The sequence below is a fragment of the Carassius gibelio genome, chromosome B7 (assembly GCF_023724105.1).
Source record: "Carassius gibelio isolate Cgi1373 ecotype wild population from Czech Republic chromosome B7, carGib1.2-hapl.c, whole genome shotgun sequence".
NCBI lineage: Eukaryota > Metazoa > Chordata > Actinopteri > Cypriniformes > Cyprinidae > Carassius > Carassius gibelio.
This window is the reverse complement of record NC_068402.1, coordinates 8,041,240-8,057,321: the sequence shown is the minus strand read 5'-3', so window position 1 is coordinate 8,057,321 and position 16,082 is coordinate 8,041,240. Positions and strand designations below refer to the sequence as shown.

The 16,082-nt window shown below is 36.2% G+C and overlaps 2 protein-coding genes across 2 annotated transcripts; one reads left to right on the top strand and one right to left on the bottom strand.

Moving 5' to 3' along the window:
- Positions 1-1,765: 1,765 nt before the first annotated feature.
- LOC127962543 (28S ribosomal protein S11, mitochondrial-like) lies at positions 1,766-9,358 on the bottom strand. The gene is made up of 6 exons (XM_052562148.1): positions 9,175-9,358; positions 7,832-7,948; positions 7,278-7,376; positions 6,790-6,919; positions 5,488-5,553; positions 1,766-2,081 (listed from the first exon to the last, which is right to left on the bottom strand). The coding sequence occupies exons 1-6, from the start codon at positions 9,255-9,257 to the stop codon at positions 1,974-1,976; spliced, it is 603 nt and encodes a 200-aa protein (XP_052418108.1). The 5' UTR covers positions 9,258-9,358; the 3' UTR covers positions 1,766-1,973.
- A 212-nt stretch (positions 9,359-9,570) lies between these two features.
- On the top strand, positions 9,571-11,978 carry mrpl46 (mitochondrial ribosomal protein L46). Its single transcript, XM_052562147.1, has 4 exons — positions 9,571-9,862; positions 10,542-10,746; positions 10,862-11,032; positions 11,479-11,978. The coding sequence occupies exons 1-4, from the start codon at positions 9,623-9,625 to the stop codon at positions 11,724-11,726; spliced, it is 864 nt and encodes a 287-aa protein (XP_052418107.1). The 5' UTR covers positions 9,571-9,622; the 3' UTR covers positions 11,727-11,978.
- Positions 11,979-16,082: the final 4,104 nt, after the last annotated feature.

The following is a 16,082-nucleotide window of genomic DNA, read 5'->3' as shown; positions in this document are numbered from 1 at the left end:
TCAAAATAATCAAGTTTTAAGTCTTGCATGGCAAAACGGTCATGTTGCATTTAACCAAGACTCCATTATTTGCTTTGTTCACAATACTGAACCCCCTCTGAAAAAAACAACAACATTTAACTAAACATATTTTCTGATTTGGTGCTCGCTAATCCAAATTTCACAATTTTTGTGGACGAGAAATGTAAACAAACTCCTTAGCCTAAGTAACGGGTGGACTCTTTTCACTTGGTAAGCACCTAGCAACACATCAAAATCACTAGATTGAAACCTAATAGCAGTTACAATTGCTGGACATGTTTTGTAGTTACTGTTCTTGATGTGAATAGACCTTAACACTGTTATTTTCCTGTCTATTACAGTGAAGCTGCTTTGAAAAAATCTGTATTGTATAATTTGCTATATAAATGTGTCTTAACTTAAAACCTTTAAAAAAACACAATCCATATGTAATACATAACAAAAAGACTTCCCAATTGATTGAGATGTAAAAAAAAAAAAAAAAAAAAAAATGACTTTGGCAAAGACCAAGAATACTTTCTCATATAAAAATCACACACTGCAGGCGAACCATTTAACTCTATATTCAATCAACCTTGTTGGCTCCGGTTTCTAATCACTGCCCACAAAATCCCAGCAGGGATACTCAGGTTCCATGTCAGAGCCTCCACTGGATGCACAGGCTATCTGAGGACATCTGAGATGCTCGGCCATCTGGGTTAAACGTGGGTAGAAGTCACGCTTTGTCGCTGATGAGACGTGTTTTGTGGTGGCTCTGACGCTCGGTGTGAAAGGAGACTGGGAAAAGGACAGCTGTTGCTGGAGAGCCACAGAAAAACCGTTCCTGCATAAAGCACCAAACCAGTTTTTTACCTTGAAATGTTTTGGTTCTAAAATCAATGAATCGAATCCTTCAGATTTAAAACTGTAAGACTGAACCACAGACATCCAGGAAGCTTATACATGGACATCAACATAATTTGCTATTGTCATTTATGTCTTTTTTTCCCCCCAGTCCTCGAGCAATAGCGCACACTAAAGCTTGTATAAAAGCAGATGTGCGTTGCAGGCCTGACCTTGGTTGCTATGGGTACTAGGGACAGACTTATATTCAACCGCCTGCCTGAGTTCCTGCTAATTGCCGTTGTCATAGCAACGAAGCACCTGATGTAATGGTAGAAAAGGGCAATAATCTTACAATGGTCCATTTATTTATAGGGAGCTATTCCACCCTGTGCCTGTCAACTTGGAAACGGACTCAGATTAAGTGCTAACATATCGAACAATAATGTTTATAAAAAAAAAATAAAAACATATGTTCGATAGCACACACACAATTTTGTGCAATTTCCCGAAACAAACAGCCACTGTAACACCCTGTCAAATTTTTCTGTTTTTACTACTAAATTCATCAGAAAAATTTACTTGGATCCTAAAGTCTGTCACCACTGGTTTTGTATTTTTAATACAAAACCACAATACCAATATAAGTGAAAAGTTTGATTGTAAAAAAGTAAATGTAAAAAAAAAAAAAAACGATTGTATTTATGTCGTTACCCTTTTACATTTATAACAGCAACAATCAAGCTGCATCAACTCCACAAGTTCCAAACCCGGTGATCCGTGTTATCCAGCATGATCATTGTCACACTGTTTATTTCTAGGTTTTAATTTAGATTTTGAATCCCAAGGTTGCCTTTTAAATTATTCAGCCATGCGTAGCTGAAAGCTGTACATGCACTAATAAGAACAAAAACAGACGTGATGAGTGACACCTTCACACTTTAATAATTATCAAAAAGGTAAATAACATACATAGCACTGCTGTTGTGAAAAAGAAAAAAAAAGCATTACTCTCGAACAGCGTTGACCTGAATAAATGAGCATTCAACCTCTATATTCAGACTGGATGGTCAATGAAAATACAGAGAGAGAGACAAACAAGACTTCTGGGTTCATGGGTTTCTTCCTCCTCACATCCTTCGTGCTTTGCGAGGGCGACAGCCATTGTGTGGCACTGGGGTGTTGTCGGTGATGGAAACAACCTCCAGTCCTCCCATGGTTAACCCTTTAATGGCAGACTACACACAGGGGAGCAAAATCAATGTAGGCCAAGTTAGCTAAGAGATACAGTTTACAATAATACACTCTTTCTACAAAAGACGTGTGTGACTTTAATGACAAAATGATTAAATGAGTCCTAATACTCTTCAACATTATATACTTACTGATTTGGACAAAAATAAAATGTACATAATATCTTTTAGTAGGGGTGCACGATATATCTACACTATATTCGGAGTATACATATATATATATTTTTTTTTTAATCTTTGCTGTCATCTAATGCTCAATTAATGTTTAATATATGGGAATTAAACTTAACAAAAATTTTAATTTGCTGAAAATGTAGGCATCCAAGGTTTTGTTTCTTCATCGGAGCAGTTCACCAGTGGATCCTCTGCAGTGAATGGGTGCCGTCAGAATGAGAGTCCAAACAGCTGATAAAAACGTAAATGTCTAAATGTAAAGTAAATGTCTTCTGAAGTGAAAAGCTGCTTGTTTGTAAGAAACAAATCCATGATTTTTTTAGCCATTTTAAATGGCTGTTTCCGGCTACAATACACGCCCTCTATATATAATCAAAATATATCCCAGACGACCTGAGGGTGAGGATATTTGAAAAAAAAAATTTAATTTTATGATGGCTTAATTCACTTGTAGCATTTAAAATTACTGATTTAAAAAAAAAAAATTACAGATAATTAAATAGAATATTACCTGCCGAACTGTAAAATCAGTGCATCCCTGATTCCTATCCAGCTTTTCTAAGTTATCTAAGCACAAGTATTTACCCTGGCTTGCCTGTTTAATAACATGATTCAAATAAGCTAACACTGCATTGATTTATTTATGGCCAACCACCATCTGCTTAAATGCAACTTAGTCCAGAAGCTTCTGACTGTGAATAAACCGAGGGTAGGTAAAAGAGTAATGCAAGTCTTAAAAGCCCCCTGTTGCCTGCAGCTCTGGAGGGGCTCATTATATTCTCAACCAGCCTTAATGTCCTCCCACCCGGCTCAGAGTAAGAGCATGCAGACCGCCGCTGAGCTCACAGAACTCATCGGTCAGTTTCAGAGTATTGATCGAATAGTCAGCACACATAACTGTTGCCGAACCATACAGGCACATACAGAGAATAATATATAATCACTGCTGCCATTCTACTGAATGTATCACGAAAAGAAAATGGATGAAAAGCAGGAGGTCAATCAATCAACTTGATTTTTACATTTTTCTAAGAAAATGTGACTGGCTGTGCAAAAGCCGCCACCATTATGTCCCTACTTAGTTGCTAATATGTTTTGGGTGGTGTCATAGATTATGGATAATTTTTATTTAATTCCATACAAATTACTGGTTACAACTGACATTGTTTTATAATGTGTCTTGTGATTGGTGGATATCAAACCATCTCTTTTCATTTCCTTATTGATTGGCTGCAGGTTTGAATGTGCTTTTTGTTTGCGTTTAGGTGTTTTTTTTATTTTTCTTTATTTGTAATTGTTTAGTCCTGATGAAGGCCAGTGTGCAGATATGTGTTGGCACAATAAAGGACTGATTTTCTATAGCTCCTTTCTATTCTTTGATTTCTACACTCTACAAGTCTTGCTGGGTTTATAAGTACCTTTTCGTTTTTTTCCACACGCCTCGCTGGTTTTGTGAAGCTGCACTAGAATAACCCCATAAGACTTCTGGGTGAATGGGCCATATAAGTGAAAAAAGCCTCAGTAATAATAGATACGGCAGAGGCCCTTCAATAGATTTTAAGTTCTTTTTTGGCTGCAAATCATCACAGGAAGTCTAAAAGGTAAAAGCACACCAGAAAAAGTGACAGTATTAAGACTACCTTAGCTATGAATTTCAAACAAGTCTTTTGTTTGTTTGCAACCCTGAACCGGTTTTTACTCATTTACACATCTGTGCACATCAAACTGTGAACGGAACCTCTAAGTTTCCATTTGCACATTAGCAACAGTGTTTAGCATCACTTCCACTGTACTAGATTTTTGTTATTTCTTGTTTATTCTTTCAGTGGTGTTTGTTAAAGCATACTCTGGGTTAAAAATCTGAACAAACAAACACCAAGAAAATTAATCAACATCAAATAAAAAATGCTTTGTTGAGAAGTGGGCATTATAGTTTTCACCTTGCACATGATTACCTGGGTGGAAAGAAAATCTCACATACTATTGTTCAAAAGTTTAAGGTCAGTGAGATTTCTGTTTTTGAAAGAAATTCATACTTTTCGGCAAAAATGCATTATTTTGATCAAAAATGACACAAAAGACCTTTATAATGTAACAAAAGATTTGAATTTGAAATGTTCAAATGTTCTTGTTTTGAACCTTCTTTTCAAAGATGACTTGCAAAAAAATTTACTCAGCACAACTGATTTCAACATTGAAAATGATAAGAAATATTTCTTGAGCACCAAATCATCATATTAGAAAGTTTTCATTCTGAAGGATCATGTGACAGTGAAGACTGGAGTAATGATGATGATAGGAATAGGAATAAATTACATCTAAAAAAATATTAATATAGAAAACATGCTTTTAAAATTGAAATAATAATAATATTACTATATTTTCTACTATATTGTATTGTTTATCAAATAAAAATGCAGCCTCGGAGAGTGTAACTTTTCAAAAAAACTGAAAAAATCATACGGAGCCAAATTTTTTTATGGTAGTGTGCATCTGTAAATCAAAAGGACTTGAAAATTGACTAAAAACCCCTAAATAAAATTACATTAAAAAAAAAAACCTCAAAACATCATAGCAGCCACAAAGCAACAACTCTGCAACCACACACAACTAACTAAAAAACTCACGACACACAAGCAGTCACTTTCCTCAGAAAATGTATAATGTAGTTGTTATTCCTATCTTCTTTTTTGTTATCAATTATTAGATATACATTATTTATTTATTTTATTCAATAGCTGCCTGCCCCCTCTACACATTTTCTATGTTTTCTATGTTTTTACACATTTCCTTTTATCTGTATTGTGCACGTACAATACAATATCGAACAAAAATATAGAGAATCTTGGACCTTTGAATTACAAATATTTTCATTATTACCATTTTGCATTTGCATTCTTCTATACCTTTCACCACTGTGACATTTTTTGGTATTCACTGCAAAATTCACTGCCTAGTTTATTAGAAAACAGCAATAACGTGTTTGTCTCATTTGAGAGTGGAGGTAAATGATTCAAGATGCCTCGTTTGCATTCAAATGTGCACAGCCTCACTTTGGTTTTCACACAGTTACAGATAAGCTGTCACGAGAAAGTCTAAATAATCAATGATATAAAATATAGGCAAATGGAAAATGTCACAATAAATAGTAATATTATAGTTTCGCAGAGATTTTTATTTTTTTGCTGTAAATCTTTGGCCTTAGCAAGCTACTCACCAAGCGCCCTGGACCGAGTCCTTTCACTAGCACACGGACGTAGCTGACCCCCTTAGCCCTCGCCTTCTGCTCAAGACAAACATACATACATTTAGAACATTTAGCATAATAAAAACTAATGAATCACTGAGGAAACACAAAATTGCAGGAGCCTAGAATCTGAGGTCTGTCCGAAACTACTAATTTAGATCATAACGCCTGTGTCCATACAGCAAATGAATGGTTATCAGTGGGAAGTCATATACTGATTATACAGCATGCTGTGACTCAGGGTTGTCATTAGACTCTTCACGACACACGCTGATGAAATTACCAACAAATAGCATGGAAGTAACCGAAGAGACATATAAACATGAAACCGAAGATTTGAAATGTTATTTTTAATTTTTTCTATTTCTCCTGGCCAGGCATATAATCAGTATAAACACTGAAACAGTTAATAGGACACTGCTGATAACCTCAAACCAGAGAAACATACATGCACATAAGACCGTGATAGCTAACAACAAAAAATAAATCCTTTTATAAGTTCTCTATGTTTCAAATATGTTTCTTACATTATATTTAATGTCTGTCCTTACAGAATGTTTCAGCATGACTTTAAATTTAAAGCAGAAAACCAGTCAAATACAATCTAAGGAAGGGTACTTTAACAATTAAACAGGGTGTGGTAAATTACTGCAAAGAAATGTGCTGCCATCAAGTGGACAACATCTAAATGACAGAAACAAAAAAAAAATGCACCCCTGCAATGACATGTATTAATAATTATTTTTGATGGAAATGTCTGATATATCTCTCTCTACTAGACAGTTCAAATGAAATCATATATGTGAACCTGGACAACAAAACCAGTCATAAGGGTCTTTTTTTTATTGAGATTCATACATCATCTGAAAGCTGAATAAATAAGCATTCCATTGATGTTTGGTATATCGAGATACAGCTATTTGAAAATCTGGAATAAATAAATACTGAGATAAACATCTTTAAAGTTATCCATATGAAGTTTTTAGCAATGCATATTACTAATCAAAAATTTAGTTTTGATATATTTATGGTGGGAAATTTACAAAATAATGGAACATGATCTTTTCTTAATATCCTAATGATTTTTGCCATAAAAGAAAAGTCAATAATTTTGACCCATACAATGTATTTTTGGCTATTGCTACAAATATAACCCAATGACCCTGTGCTGCCGGGTCACATATGTTTTATGCTTTGACAACTGTACAAAACTTGTTGACACATTTTATTTCAGTATAAAATCAATACGATTTTATATTTTGTGCATCTTACCGCAGCGGCTGAAATCCCAGCAGTCTGTGCTGCAATAGGAGTTGCTTTCTTCACATTCTTGAAACCCTCTGATCCACATGAGGTTCGGACCATGTACTGGCCCAGACAATCTGTGACGTGGATATGTGTGCTTGAGCAAGAAATTAAGGATAAAATACAGTTAGCAATATGGAAACATGCAGTATTAGGTATAAATAAGAATTATAATCCATATAGTATTAACATCTGTAGTCCCTAGATACACCAAGAAAACACTGTAGATTAATTTCACATGGGCATTTAAACTTAAATGTACAGTAGTCTATGTTACGCAACATAAGCACTTTGACCAATGCAACAGATGGATAAAAGACAAACATAGTTAAGAGATTAAATAAGCTTCTGCTTTAGCTGTATGCACACAGCATAAAAACTATAACTATATCTGAACTAAATCCATTTTAATTTGTCAATCACGACGATTTTATTTTTTTTGCCAAGCAACTTACTTGTTATATGTGGCTTTTATGTGTGCAATCGGTAACTCTTCAAACTTCTTGCTGTCCCATGTCAGGGAGCTCTCCTCACCCGGAAATGGAGGGAAAATACTAAATAGGGAAAAGAATATAAGCAACAACAATAACAAAGCATCTCTAGAGAAATAATTTATGTAGACAGAGATACTTTATACTAAATGATAACTATTACTATCAATGTCAAAAACAGTTTTTGCTACTAAATATATATATACAAATTTTATTTTATTTTTTCACAGAAACTGTAATACACTATCACTCAGATATTTAGGGTTGTACAGAAATTGAATAAAGTTGACAGTGAAGACGTTTATAATGTTACAAAATATTGTTTATATTGTTTTAAATAAATGCTGTTCTTTCTGCCTCTATTTATGAAAGAATCCTAAAGAATCCCATTTATTATTTAAAATCTCTGGGTTTAATTTATGTGACCATTTATATCCTTAGAACTGATTAAAAGGTCTGGGAGACCCTTGGTTAAAATTATATTTGAAAGCAGGTGTGTGTCACTGTTTCTGTCATACTCTTTCAGTCTTTTGGCAGGGGCTGATGGCTTCTTGGTTTCCACTGGTTTGGCATCAGCCTCTTGTAATCGGATGGCACTGCTTGATAGCGGATGCTGAAGCCCCACATTTCCCCCACTGCAGGAGACAACAACCAATTAGGTCCCTTAGTAACAAAAGACATCCAGAGTGTGCAAAGTTGGTCTCTAGACTCATATGGTGATGACTTGGAAGAAGCTCAAACAGAAGACCCTTTATCGTGTTATTTCTTAGTTGTGATTACTTCGCTATTAAGGTAAAATAATACTTAAAGTGCTGGTACTGTTAGGTACAGTGCTGTGCAAAAGTCTTAGGCCACTAGTATTTTCACCAACAAAAAATGGGCTTAAGTAATTCTATATTTATTTCTATATTTTGCTGTAGTTTGTCAGTAGTAAATATCAGTTTACATCTCCAAAAATTATTTTTGCTATTAAATGTCTATTTGATTGCACAAAGAGACTGACAACAGCCAGTGCTCCACACAGAGATCTGATCATCATCATCACTCTGTCTGGAAAGACATGAAGAAACAGAACAAACTGAGACAGACTCAATCCAGAAGAACTGTAGCAATGTCTCCAAGACATTTCAAGACACATAAAACCTGTAAAGCTATCTGAAAACAATGCGCAAGTGCACCTAGGATAAAATATTTTTTTAATGCATAGTGTGGTCACACCAAATGTTGATTTAATTTAATAGAAGTTAATTAATAAAATATATTTATGGCATTATATTTGAAGGCATCTTCGTTTTCACTTCACATCATTTTTACACAAGTGCCTAAAACTTTGCACAATACTGTAGCTTTGCAGGTTTCTTGAAGCGTCTTGGAGACGTTGCCACAGTTCTTCTGGATTGAGTATGTCTCAGTTTGTTCTGTTCCTTCATGTCTTTCCAGACAGACTGTTTTGTTTTGTTTTTTTAGTTTTGATTATCAGATCAAGTCTCTGTGTGGAGCACTGGCTGTTGTGCAAACAGAAATCTCACTGGATTATTACAATTAATGGCAAAAATAATGTTTGGAAATGTAAACTGATATTTACTACTGGCACACTACAGCAAAACATAGAAATAACTTACTTAAAACCATTTTTTGTTGGTGAAAATATTAGTAGCCTAAGACTTTTGCACAGTACTGTATACATAAATGGCATAACAGTAGTATTATGAAACCATAATAATAAAAATAGATTAATATTATGTCAGCTTTTGTTATATGATATATGAAACATTAAGTTAACAGTGGAGGATATTTCTGTCACACAAATATCAAACACGTTATGAGAGGGGCTGCTATAACAACCCCATAAGCTACTTACATTATCATCCGTCCAGATGAATTTAAGGGCTCAAAAAGCTGCTGACACGAACCTCGAATGAGGCTATATAACCTAAGATACATAGTATGTGTTTAAATCATGCAGTTTATTCACAAACACACATACACACATGAAGCTAGCTAGCTTGGCTGACATTGACGTTCGCGTACAGAGCGTTCAATGGAAAGTCACAATAATACTAGATTTCAGAGGGGTGTTGTATTTATATTTTAGACGCCAACGTATCGAATGTGACGTAAAGTATTTTGTATAAGGTTTCATAAAGTAATAACAGATAATTAAAGTATAGTGTTTGTTTACTGTTATTAAATGGCCTTTGCAAATACCGCCAAATCCTTTTTCACTTAAATTTGTTCCCCCTATTTTCGAAATAGTCGCGTCTATTTGTCAAACTCCGCAAAGCACTTCGGGAACACGTGCGGTCGAGATGGCGGCGCCCTTCACTAGAGTTTATCGACCATTATGGAGAATAATAACTACAACTACATTAAATAAAGGCGTGCGAAATATTTCGTCCACTAGGCAACAGTGTTCTGCGCTAAATGTCAAAACTGCCGCTGTGGCGTCTCCGTGGGCGCTGCATGGAGCCGTGTGTCTGCAGCGGCTGCCTGTGGTCTCTCAAGACAGGAGCCCTATTGAGGAGGAGTTCATGGAGCTTATGCACCAGGTATGAAAGAATCAATATTTGACATGACATATATATTGTGACCATGGACTACGAAACCTGTCATAAGCGTAAATTTTTCAGAATAAATACGCTTTCTATTGATGTATGGTTTGTTAGGATAGGGCAATTTTTGGCAAATATATAACTATTTAAAAATCTGGAATCTGAGGGTGCAAAAAAAAACATTAATAATAACATTGAGAAAATTTACGCCTTTAAAGCTGCCCGAATTAAGTCCTTCGCAATGCATATTACCAATCAAACATTAAGTTCTGATATATTTATGATAGGAAATTAACAAAATATCTTACTTGATATCCTAAGGATTTTTGTCATAAAAGAAAAATACATAATTTTAACCCATTCAGGGTTTGTTTTTTTTGTTTTTTTTTGGCTATTGCAACAAATATATCTAAGCGACTTAAGAATGGTGCTGTGGTCCAGGGTCACATATAATGTTTTCGAATGATGTACCGGTAGTTTATTACGGCACCATTTACATACATATATTTTATGTTATTTTTCTAATTTTAGTGTGCTATGTAGCATATTTTGTGGCTGGGTGTCTGTATATATATTAATATTGTGCTCTGTCTTTTAAGCATTCCCCTATAATGCTGCCCATTCATTAATCTGGTCACCATGAGACACCTATAACCCTCAAAACTTACTGTTTCAGATGGAGTTAGAGAGAAGTCTGCTTTCAGATCATGAGCTGAGGCTTCTGGAGGACGCTGCACGGATGAGCCGAAAACAAGAAGAGGATTATGATTCAGATGAAGAGGAGGAGGATTATAGAGACAAAGAAATTGTCACAGCCCAAGATCTGGAAGATATTTGGGAACAAAAACTGAAGCAATTTCATCCTGCTCCGAGGTCACAAGGTAAGCATTACATCGGCAGTGAAAGTGTCACAGATTAAATCATTGCTTTGATGCAAGTCATGTTTTTTAAGACATTTCAGAGTTATAAAACGTGTTGAATGTACACAAATTACAGGTGTTGATGAGAAAGGCGTGAGCTCTTCAGAGCGTTGCTTAGCAGAAAGCCTGATCTTGTTGGTGAAGAAGGATGTTGGCAGTCAAAAGCTTTGGCTCCTGCCTCAGACACAGTGGCAGACGGGAGAGACACTTCGAAAGACGGCTGAACGTGCGCTTGCAAGTCTTCCAGGTGCATACAGATTTGTCTATTTTGTTTATTTATACATATATGCAAATGTGTATTTTATTCACATACCTTAATTTTTATTATCTGTGTTTTGGAAGCTTATTCTGTCACCAAAATAAAATACTTGTGTGTGCAAACATACTTGGCAATAAAGCTCTGTCTGATTCTGATGCTTATAATGTAATAGTCATTTAGACAGCTTCAGTTTTAACTGGAGAGTTGGTGTCAGCTCTTAAGAAGAGCTGATAATAAAACATTTTAATAAGCTGACAATTAATGAAGACAGTTTTAACACTGAATCACAAGCAGGGCTAGAAAAAAATGTAAATGAAACATGATTTCATTTTCTGGTTAAAGATTAATTCAGTGCCGTTATGATATAACAAGACTGTAATTCTTAAATCGAATGGGCTGCAGGTTAAATTATTAAGCTTCTGTTTAATCTGTAGGTGCTGATCTAAAGGCTACTTTCCTTGGCAATGCACCTTGTGGATTTTACAAATATAAATACCCAAAGGACATTCAGAAAGAGGGCCGCGTTGGAGCCAAGGTGTTCTTTTTCAAAGCAGTGCTATCCAGCCATAAGCACTTACCTCTGGAAAAGAATTCATTTGCCTGGGTAAAAAAGGATGAACTCCAGGACTTCCTGAAGCCAGAGTACCTAAAACAAGTCAGCCGCTTCATTATGGCTCTGTAATATGCGAAGAGATGGAAATGATGGAGAATATGTGGGAAAACAGGCCGCAAGTTTATGCTTTTCGTATTTTTGGACAATGATTCCATGAGTTTGGACGCTATACCATCATATAAGGGCAATATAAGTGATGTTCAGATTGTCGTATAGATAGACTCTGTTGTCATCTGCATGCATTTGTATATTTAGCCTGCTCATAACTGGAAACCTATTTGACGATTAATGCAATATTAAAAAGGTCGGTTTTTGACTTCATAGTATGTGATCTTGTTGAGAAAAGTCTTCTTTCTCTGTCTTACAACTTAATGCTCAGGAGGGAGAGTCCCAAAAGTCAAAATTATACTTTATTGCAAGAAGACAACAAAACCAAGATAACTGCAGAGCATCTGAATATTTCCTTTTCCAGGATACCATCTTTATACTATTTTGTTATCGGTCACTGTCCACCGTGACCACTATAGAGTATAGAGACCACTTGTTAACGCCTCATTCCCGGTACTTTTCCAAACTTGTTTATTAGTTTAACAAGTTCATTTCATTGTAGAAAAATACTTGCTAGTCTCTTTTTCATAAGAACTTCTCTTATCTACCACTTTCCAGGTGCTCACGGTTACATTTTAGGATTTTAAAGGGGGGGTGAAATGCTCGTTTTCACTCAATATCCTGTTAATCTTGAGTACCTATAGAGTAGTACTGCATCCTTCACAACTCCAAAAAGTCTTTAGTTTTATTTTATTCATAAGAGAAAGATAGTCTGTACCGATTTTTCCCGGAAAAACACGACCGGCTAGAGGCGTGACGTGTGGGCGGAGCTAAAGAATCACGAGCGCGAGTAGGCTTTTGCGTTGAGGGCAAGTGGAAGCTGTGACATTACCGTGAGGGAAAAACCATCATCCAAAACAAACCATGGCTTAAAGTCAGATTCAGCTGTTTATTTATGATCCAGAATCAGATCCCGAGGCTGAAACTTAACGAGAGCACCAGCAGCAACGACTCGCTCCGAGCGGGGCTCGAACCCAGGTCTCCGGCATGGGAGGGGACGCACTAACAAGGAGGCAGAGATATTTGAAGCAGTTTTACTCACCGCCTGCAGTTCCAACACACGATCGTGACCCTTTTTCGTTGGGATTGCATCATCCTTAAGAAATAAACGATACGCAAATCCGTCGTCAAACTGGGCTTTGTTTGTAAAACAAGCATCTTCGAAATGCAGGGAACAAACAAAAACACTTGCACAACTCCGTTGATGCTCTGTAAAAATAAACTCCATCCACTGGTCCCTTAATGCTGTTTTTTTTTTTTTTTTTTTTGGTAATCTGTGCAGGCTTGTCTTGCCCTGGCAACCAAAAACACACTTCTTTTGTGAATTTTCGCGACGCTCTCGCTCTGATCAGTGAAATGTTTGTGCTCAGCCTCGCTATACGGGAGCGCGCGCTCTTTCCGGCAGAAGTGCCCTTAGGACCCATATAAGGAAATTCCGCTCCATCTAAGGTCACACAGAGCCATACTCTAAAAAAATCTTTCCGAAACTTGTGACAAACCGGAAGGAGTACTTTTGGGAACAAAACTTAATTTTTGAAACTTTGTCCATGTTTAGCATGGGAATCCAACTCTTTAACAGTGTAAAAAACTCAGTATGCATGAAATAGCATTTCACCCCCCCTTTAAAGAGCTGTCAGGATTTATTGAGTTGTACACACATTATCTATTTCCACACTGTCTCATCCTTTGGCATCTCCCATCTTTAGTACTTCCTTCTGTATTCTCTATTCATAAGCACAGTTACGCAGGCCATGAGGTCTACAAAGTCAGTTTATTTGGCCTTGAGGCCTTCAAAATGCACCCAGCTCATGAGGCGTACTAACGGTCACAAACATGTACACAGTATCATCTTCAATTGTGTTCTATAAGAAAAATAAAATAAATAGATCTCATCTTCAATTATTTTGGTAAAATGTAGCATTAAATAATTTCCCCAGCAGGGTGGTAGTTTTATTGTTTGTTATTCCTCTACTTCTTTGTCACTTCTTTATCAGTGCATGTTGTCCTTTAAAAACTACCACTTGAGGGCAGTAGATGGACAAAGAATTGAGGACAGACCATCCAACCGGACCCCCCCCCCCCCCTTCATGAAATCACAAAGGATATCCAATTATGCTTTTAGCCAGTTTATTTTTATCTTGTCAAATTTAAATGCCTTGTACTTGGGGTTTCTCTCTCTTGCTCAGTTGTCAAATAGTCTTTGACTTTTGTGCTGTGCTGGTGGAAACTGGGATTAGTAATACTATGAATTATTTAGGCACCTTGATTATGTAGGTCTCTAAAAATTGGCTGTAGAAAGTCAGTTCTGCCAGCGTTTTGGGATTTGGAGGAGAAATTACTTTCAAAATTCCTCATAAATAGTGCAGCTGAGGGCTATGCAGTGGGGCACATTATTTTTATTTTTAAAGAACACAAACTTAAAAAAGGCCAGGTTTTGTAAGTCTAAGTGATATGGTTTATATAATAGGCTTTATTTTCTTTGTTCAAAAATGATTTCTTGTTTTGTTTGGGGGGTAAAATACGACCATAAAAAGAAAACAATTCAGTTTTTGTGAGATTAATGGAAGAGTCAATGTCAATGGAAGAGCTTCTCTTTGTACGCTGAAGCTGTACACTCACTATAAAAAGTACTTTTCAAGTTTAATTCTGCTTTGCATTCAACCCAATTAAGTGGCAGCAGTTTGTGCTTCTCCATTCGTCTTTCAAAACTGCAAACTACATTTCGTTTCTTTCTGCACTTTTCAAATCCATCAATAAATCAGTTGGATTGACTGATCTTGTTACACCAGGACATGAACATAAACCACATCTTTTTAGCCTTGGACTAGGAATATTCTTTCTTGTCACTGAAAATGTACATTTAATGTATATTAAATCATTTGCATAACTATTCACCCCCATCGAGTGGATGAGAGCAATTTCAGACTTGCATTTAAGTGGATAGGATTTCACTGGTGACTGGAGTGTTTCTCCATTCTTCTTTCAAAAGTGGCATGCTGCTTACAGCAAATATCGTTTCAAGTCATAGGAGTCTTGTGGTTTTCCTGATGGATTTTCCTGTATTTTGCACTTTTCATACCCTCACATGTCTTCAAGGTCTTTCTCTAGAGAAGCATCCCAACAGCACGATACTGCCATCACCATGCTTCACAAAATATATGTTGCATTTGGCTGACATGGGTTTAGTTTGATAGACAAAAAGCTTTATGTTGGTCTCTTCAGATGACAGAAACATTTCTTCCAACTGGTCTTGGTGACCTCTCTCACTAGTCACTAGTGTCCTCCACGGTCACTCGGTTTTTTGAGGACAGCCAGCTATAGATTTACAGCACTGCCATGCTATTTCCATTACTTAATTATTGATTTAATACTCCAAGGGATATATTTAATGACTTCTTGAAGTCTACTTGTAGCCGTTCCCTGACTTGTGCTTTTCAATTACTTTTCCGCTGAACTGCTTGGAGTTTTTTTTTTTTTTTTTTTCGTTTTGGACTTAATGATGTAAGTTCTGCCACAATATTGACTCACCAGAAAGTTGGAGCTCCCAGCTAGAGTTGTTTTTATACAGTCAGCTGAAACTCTCTGACTGCACACAATTAATTTGAACTATTAATTAGATTTATTTACGTGTCATATTACGGGGGATGAATACTTATGAAACAAATTAGTTTGGATTTTATACTCGATATTATTTAAAATGCCTTTATACACTGTTTATGTGTTGATCATTGGCAAAAAAGAAGACCAGTGTTATGCATTGCTGTAAAGCCACTATAAACATGAAAAAGTATTTTATAAGCACTGTATCTCAAGTCTGCCATTAATCCAGATATTGGCATATTGTTCCAGTTTTATTAGTTCGGGTATACATACAGTGCTCTCCGCACCTAAGTATACTCAAGACACTAGTGTCTAACCTAATAACGCTGAGAATAAAGAACATTATGCATGTTTTCTGCTCAGACATTTCGACCCAAATCCCATTTCAAATTAAATTGGCCACATTTAGCCCATAAACACGTTTTACCACAACAGCTTAATTTATAATTGAAGGTTAAAACGGGGGCTCAGAGGTCTTCGGAGCCATCTAAATGGAGCCAGGAAAGCAATAAATGGGTGCGAGTATGAACCTTCCCTCCCTTTAAAGACCTCAAGCGCTGAGCTCAGCTGTATGAAATCAGGTGAGGTTATTGAGGTGATGTACAACAATTAGCTGATCAGCATGTTTTGTCCTTGCTCACGTCTCACATTTCTATCACGGTGCTTTGTCATGTCTGACAAGATTAAACATCCTTTGACAATATTAGAATTGATATT

Coding starts and splice junctions, on each gene's coding strand:
- mrpl46 (XM_052562147.1), top strand. CDS start 9,623: ATGGCGGCGCCCTTCACTAGAGTTTATCGACCATTATGGAGAATAATA. Junction 9,863..10,541: donor TCATGGAGCTTATGCACCAG/GTATGAAAGAAT, acceptor TTACTGTTTCAG/ATGGAGTTAGAGAGAAGTCT. Junction 10,747..10,861: donor TCCTGCTCCGAGGTCACAAG/GTAAGCATTACA, acceptor CACAAATTACAG/GTGTTGATGAGAAAGGCGTG.
- LOC127962543 (XM_052562148.1), bottom strand. CDS start 9,257: ATGTATCTTAGGTTATATAGCCTCATTCGAGGTTCGTGTCAGCAGCTT. Junction 7,949..9,174: donor TCATCTGGACGGATGATAAT/GTAAGTAGCTTA, acceptor TGTCTCCTGCAG/TGGGGGAAATGTGGGGCTTC. Junction 7,377..7,831: donor CCTGCCAAAAGACTGAAAGA/GTATGACAGAAA, acceptor TTCCCTATTTAG/TATTTTCCCTCCATTTCCGG.